This window comes from Papaver somniferum, chromosome 3, assembly GCF_003573695.1.
Source record: "Papaver somniferum cultivar HN1 chromosome 3, ASM357369v1, whole genome shotgun sequence".
NCBI lineage: Eukaryota > Viridiplantae > Streptophyta > Magnoliopsida > Ranunculales > Papaveraceae > Papaver > Papaver somniferum.
Genome location: NC_039360.1, coordinates 111,272,019 through 111,279,022, shown reverse-complemented (window position 1 = coordinate 111,279,022; position 7,004 = coordinate 111,272,019). Strand labels below are relative to the sequence as shown.

The window sequence follows — 7,004 nt, the reverse complement described above, 5'->3', positions numbered from 1 at the left end:
CCGTGATCAAGGAAAGATGCACTCTCTGCAATCAAGGAAACTTTACAAGGAGAGAAGCTAACAAGTTCAATCTGCACTGTTGCTGAAAGGTGATAAAGTTACAGAAAATGAAAATATAACATATCAGGCCATTCTAAATCTGGCAGGAAAGGAGGTGTTGATTTGAAAGCAGAAATTGCAGCACTTGAATCAGATGTCACTAAATTTTGTCGCAGAAATTGCAGCACTTGAATCAGATGTCACTAAATCTTGTCTGACCAACCCAACACAAACAGAAAAATAATTGCAAGGATTTCTGCAGTCCAATTAGTAACACAGCCAATTCCAGAAGTGGATATCATTAATTTCTAGTAGAGACGTTGCTTTGGTTCGTATGTGTATCCCACAAGTGGTTGATAATATCAGTTTTCAGTGTGTCATGTGCTTCGGTGCTTCGAACTTGTTTCATTCTATACATCATCCTGCAAACAAGAAAGCGATGATCATGCTCTAAATTAACAAGCCTAACTCTTTCTTCTACATGAGGCTCCCATCGTGCCGGATCAGTTCCTTGAGGTTCTTCATTCTCGATAATCATATTGTGCAAGATAATACACGTCTTCATTATTTTACCAAGGTCTTTTGCCTTCCAATTACGCGCTGGGCCCTTTACAATTCTCCACCTACTCTGTAAAACTCCAAAAGCTCGTTCCACATCTTTCCTCACAGCTTCTTGTCGCTTAGAAAATAATTCCTCTCTATCATTACTTGGGTTAGAGATAGTTTGAATTAGTGTGGCATATTTGGGATAAATTCCGTCCGACATGTAATACCCCATATTATACTTTTTACCTTGTATTGCAAATTCACAAGGTGGAGCAACTCCATTAATAATGTCATCAAACAGAGGAGATCTATCCAAAACGTTGATGTCATTGTTCGTACCTGCCATGCCGAAGAAAGAGTGCCAAATCCATAAGTTTTGAGATGCTACAGCTTCTAAAATGAGGGTAGGGACCCTTTTGAAACCATTAGTGTGTGTACCATGCCAAGTCGTTGGGCAGTTTTCCCAGTGCCAATGCATACAGTCAAGACTCCCAATCATGCCTGGAAAACCACGACTCTCTGCTTCCTTAAGCAACCTAGCTATGTCATTTTCATTTGGTTTTCTTAGATACTCTTTCTCATATATTCCGATTATGGCATCGCAAAAACGCTTGAGACATTCAACTGCAGTACTTTCACCAATCTGTATATATTCATCAAGAATATCAGCTGGCAAATCATAGGCAAGCATCCGTACAGCTGCAATCATTTTCTGCAAAGGACTTAAACCTTCCCTTTTAACATCATCATACCTTTGTGTAAAGTACTTATCATAATTTGTAATATCATGTAATATGCGAATGAAAAGGCTAATATCCATACGAAAACGACGACGGAAATGTTGTGGAGGGTATTTCGAGTCTTCACCTCTAAAGTAATCACGAATAATAAGATTGTGACGTCGTCTCCTATCGCGAACAATTGTGCGTCTACCAAAAGTAGATCCACCATGAGGTCGCTTGTTATCCATTGTCGCAGCTGTGAAAATTATAGGAGTAATTGTTTCAATGGAACTTCTAGAAGATTGTAACTCACCTTCGACCACCTCATCCATGTCTAACAATGGTTTGGTGTAAGTGGACGAATTTTCGCTATCACAATCAGACGTTAAAATTTCATCAGAGTCCCAGATTGAGTTGTCGGAGTCGGACATTGAACCTGACAAAACCATAATTTAAAGTGCACCTGTTAACAGGCAAAAAAAAGAGTCCAATGTGTTGTCAAAGAAACAAAAAAAGCATTCTGAATTGGTAAACGAACACAAAACCAAAAATTTCCCATCTAAATTTTATTTTCTTCACTTGGAATCAAGAGCATACTTCAGTTATAAATACCAACTAAACAAACCTAATCAAGATCATACTTCAGTTAAATAACCCAAATTGGTTTTACCCACAAATGTCAATTGGATGTGTAATTTGCTTATTCTGTATTTGTTACTGCAGTAACCCAAATCTGATTAGAAATCATTTTATTTCGATTTGACAAAAGTTACATCCTAAATCAAGCAACTAAGAATGATTTAACCATCAGTTAGAAAAAATCGAAATAGGAATTGTACTTGGGTTTATATTTTAAATTATCTTTTTGTGTAATTTGAATGAATATGAATGCTTAATTGATCAATTCCAATAGATTTGGCGGACCATTTGAAGAAATTTTGAACTGATAGTTCGTTGTGAAGGACATGAAAACAATTTCTTATCATATAGATATATGTTCAAGCAAGCTATTAGATTAAACAGGGAGGTTAACAAATAAATCAGGTATAGAAAAGAAGAAAAATATGATCAAGATTTTACCTTAGCCAGAAGCTTCAATCGAAGATGATTGTTCACAGTGAAGAAAAGTATTTCGATAGGAAAGGAAGAAGAAGATGCAATCTTTGAGATTGTCGCCGAATACGTCTAATTTAAGAAAAAAAATATTTTTTTTTGGAATAAAAATGATGACGTGTCACTGGGTTTGGGGTCAATGAGAGGGTGAAAATATGACTTTCTGGTTTACCCTTGACTGTGAGATGGCAGCCATGTCATTGTCATTTATTAACCTCCATCTAGCATTGGAGACAAATTTTGGGTTGAAAAAGTATTAAATCCTATGTGTCATGTCTATTTAAGACCTCCACCCCTAGCATTGGAGATGCTCTAATATCGGGAAACCAAGGGTTCCGATGCATAAAAATATCTCTTGCTCAACTCTCGATCTATGCCGCAGGATGACGAAATCGATGGCCGGATTTATCAGTCTACACACACCAGGAAACCCAACGATCCGACGGTCGTCTATATACAACATATAACGAATCAATCCGCGCCGTGGGATGACGAAATCGATGGTCGGATTTGTAAGGCTACACACCACTTCTTTTTATAATATAGATATATATATATATGTTGAGACAAACCTCAGGTACGGTTAGCCCGTTATTGTTAACCTGACCAATATGTCTGTTTATGTTAAGCGTGTTAAAAACTTCTGTTGTGGCCAATAGACTTGCTTTCTATGCCAGAGCGCATCATGTAAGTCAGTCTGGATTCCATTTTACTTGATTCCATTTTTACTTGATCTCCTGGTGGATGTGTGCAACTCTGTTTCTTATTAATGCAGTATGTATTTGTTTTAACTCAGCAAAACAACAAAACATTACCAAGGAATCTTGAGCTGCTACAAATTTTAACCTTAGATCAGAGTGTGCCTGATATTGATACTGACATTGAGTTTCCAGTTAATATTGATTTTTAGTTTTTTTTTGAGTAAGCATGTTGTGAATACCACTTTAAAAGAATGAGACGCATAATTTCTGATAAAAATACATTCATTTAGGGTTGATATACAAACAGCAATAAGATCTCTACATGCTTTTTTTTTCCTTTTTGTTTGGTTTTTCCTGCTACAGCTCACGAAACCTACTTATCACACTTCAATAATAGTGACAGTGAGCAAAACAAATCTTCCACAAGCTCCTCCCTAAATACTTTTTAAAAAGAGAAAAAATGATTGCACTATGTTTATTCTTACATTTCCTTCAACGATCTGGATTTGCTCATGCCTCTGGGTGGTAGGCAACCTTTTAACGGTGATTGTAGAAACATTGAAGATGATGACAATTGCTTCTGCCGCATCGAGATTGAAGACAAGCAACTGAAGGAGCCTCGAAGACGCCTCTTCTCACTATCCAAACTTTGGTCATTCGGGTCATCTCGAACTGGAGTTACTTTCAGAGCTTCAGGAAGAATGCAGTTGCAGAGTGACCCTGTTAAGAAGAGAATATAATCAAATCAATTCGTGCAGGGGACACACTAGGGATATTAAAATAGATGGGTTTAACACATAATAATGAACTGAAATTGGAATATATTCTATTCCTACTGCAGAAAATTTCAAACTATATGCTGTTGTGAAGTTATCCATGAACACAGAAATACAGCAGAAGTAACACACTCAAAAGTAACTGACTAGCTTGAGCAAGACCATTACTCAGACAAGTACATTGATATCACAACACCGATCAATGTAATAAGGATCAATCAATACCCAAACAAAAATGTGATCAACTACAGATTCATAACCCATCAAGTGAAAGGTAGTGTCTAATAAAAAAGATCTCAGAACAAGTACCTATTTTTGCTAGCCGATTCACCCATTTTGGGATTGTGTTCCCTGTGAGCTTAAAACAGATATCCTTGCAGAAATGGTTGCAGTTTTTTACGATCAAATGATATGTGTCACCATTGTAACTTGCAGATTGGCGCTCCATGAACTCCCTAACCTGAATTGGGTCCATGGATGTTGTTCCAACGAAGATTGATTTTCTAAACTTAAAACCTGGGCAACTCCGAGGCTCAACCTCAAATACGCCACTAGTTGCAAAGTCATGAGCTCCAAAAGCATACTCTACGCCATGTACTGTAAATATGGACATAAGTCATCAGCCCATCAGAATACTAGCTTGTTAATTTCAGAAAATATAGAAACAAGGAGAGATTTTCCAGTATTTTAGCACGACATTTTGAGCCACAATGAGCTTTTTTTCCAACATAAAAAAGCTACAATTAGCAGAGAATAGAAATCAAAATTATAGAAGAACAGATAAATAGAGTGAAAGCATCATTCACGCGCAAAAAGAAACAATATTTTTGTTCCCGGAGAAGAAAAAAACAGAAAAATGTGAGAAGTTTTAACTGATAGAACTAAATTCAGATTCCAAATGCTTTAATACCTTCGACGCCGGAGTGAAAGATGCCAAGCCCCGTCCAGTAGAGATAACCATTAATGGGTGTTAAGTCATACACATTGAGGTAGACTGGTGAGTTTCCTGGACCAAAGCTTGCAGAGCGCACTTTAGGGAATAAGCAGAAACGCATAGATGATTTGCCTCTGTCGTCAATGGTAGATGCAGAATTGCATCTCTTATTTGATCCCATGTAATATTAATTATCTTCAACAGAAAATCAAGAAGACGTCAACACCTAGTTCCAGCCTGATCATAGAGAAACAAACACAAGGTTAAAAAGTGTTTTGTGATGTGGTGCCTAGAGGCGTACACCTTGTCTGTCTCAAACTGTAAAACAAAAGAAATAGCTTTGAAATATGTAAGAACAACTGAAACACTTAATAACCAAATACAATGCCGTAAATCTTGAAGCTAAACTCAGAAACATTATCTCATATAGATTTTTCCATATATCAAGAGAGTCAAGTAAGCAATCAGGTACGCATCCTAATGTCCTATCATATGGCCAAAAGTTCTTCCCTCCAAGTTTTTTGCCACTAACAACGTTACTTCTAAATGAATTCAAAATAATAATCGCCCACGGAGGTTCTTTTTTGTTTGGCGAAATTTTCAACGGAAAAAATGACATCTCCAAACGGCAGAAAGATGCTCATGTGTCAAACATAATTGGCCTGCATAGCCAAGATCCCCTCAATCGACTTTTAAACAGTTGTCTAAAAAGAGCAACAAAGAACTAATTGCCAGATGGAGGAAGCAAAAAGCTAAAACAAATTGCCTACTGAGCTTTGTTTATGTCTCAAGAAAGTCGCAAGAGGTGGTTTTTGGGGGATTCTTTTAGGGGAAAGGACATACAATTTTAAAATGAAGAAAGGTGCTACCCTTGCCTTCACCGATATTCAAATGCTTGCTAAGGAAAAGGCTACTATGACTTCAGCAAGAACCAACACTTGTAGGTTTGGTTCAGCAATCAGCAGTCAGTTTGCTCCAGATTTTGCAGTGGATTCTTACACAAGTATACATGTCCATAAACTTGTTGTTTTCAATCTTCAGTCAGCAGTCAAAAGAGGATGTCCAGGTTGCTGAAACAAGCTCCCCTTTAAAAGTTCTAAGCAAGACTAAGTTGTTTCGTAACGAAGCACACTAAAGTTGACCACAACCAAGTTCATAAAACTTACCAACCTAATGAACTAATCCTTTCAGGCTTAATGATGTAAAGCTCAAAATAACAACCTCATCATGCAAAAGTTGTAGTATTCATGCTCGCTCACTAGCCTATGCTTCTGAACTGAGATCATGATCTATGTGCCAAGTTCGTCAAATAGTTGTACGATAAAAATGGAAACACATTTCATGCTTTTGTAAACCTAAATAACAATTCCAATTCTATGTCTTCACAAGTGAAATCAAACCAATGGAAGTATATAAAACAACTCTCCCAAATTTAACAAGAGCATTCCAATAAGCATGTCCTCAGAATATAAATAGTGAATCCCTAACTGACATAAAAACAGATCCGACATATATGAAATGCGGGTAATACCAAAAACTGAAACAACTAAAGAAATTGTCATATCTAATCTAAAAGATCAAACAATGTACAAAAACCCATAAAATACGAATTCCAACATGATAATAAACTTACCAGATTAGAGAAATTAGCCATGAAATTCAAAGAGAACCCGAAACAATCCTTGAAGAAGAAGAAGAAGAAGAAGAAAACATCTTCGTTTACACAACTATAACCCCAAAATATCCTATCATGAGGAAAACCTAGAGAAGTAGAATAAAAAATAGTAGTTTGATTTAACCCCCTATAAATGAGAGAGATAAAGAAAAAATCCAAAAGAAAAATCTGGTAAAAAAGAAAACAGGAGAAAGAGGTGGTGATTCTGGTGAACTCGTGAACAAGTTCTTTTTCCTCTCCCGAACTTTTCTTTTTCTTTTGGTTATTTTAATACCAAGGAAACTCTGCTTTTTGTTGTTTTTAAATATCTTTTGCTTAATAAGAGACAGGCTTTCTTACGAAGCAACTCTTTTTTCTTTATTATATTTTAAATTCTATGCCGTAAATACAAATTAATATTTCTAATCAGTCCGCGAGTTATAACCCTAAAGTTGTCACCATCCACAAAAAACCCATGAAAATAAAAGTAACACAAAAACCCCAAAAAAAAACAAAAAT

General features: G+C 36.4%; 2 protein-coding genes across 2 annotated transcripts; both read right to left on the bottom strand.

Annotated features, from left to right (window-relative positions):
• Positions 1 to 340: 340 nt before the first annotated feature.
• LOC113359855 lies at positions 341 to 1,756 on the bottom strand. Its single transcript, XM_026603427.1, has 2 exons — positions 1,075 to 1,756; positions 341 to 861 (listed from the first exon to the last, which is right to left on the bottom strand). The coding sequence occupies exons 1-2, from the start codon at positions 1,754 to 1,756 to the stop codon at positions 341 to 343; spliced, it is 1,203 nt and encodes a 400-aa protein (XP_026459212.1).
• A 1,629-nt stretch (positions 1,757 to 3,385) lies between these two features.
• On the bottom strand, positions 3,386 to 6,776 carry LOC113357070 (deSI-like protein At4g17486). Its single transcript, XM_026600335.1, has 4 exons — positions 6,465 to 6,776; positions 4,808 to 5,068; positions 4,207 to 4,494; positions 3,386 to 3,841 (listed from the first exon to the last, which is right to left on the bottom strand). The coding sequence occupies exons 2-4, from the start codon at positions 5,010 to 5,012 to the stop codon at positions 3,603 to 3,605; spliced, it is 732 nt and encodes a 243-aa protein (XP_026456120.1). The 5' UTR covers positions 5,013 to 5,068; positions 6,465 to 6,776; the 3' UTR covers positions 3,386 to 3,602.
• Between the last annotated feature and the right edge of the window lie 228 nt (positions 6,777 to 7,004).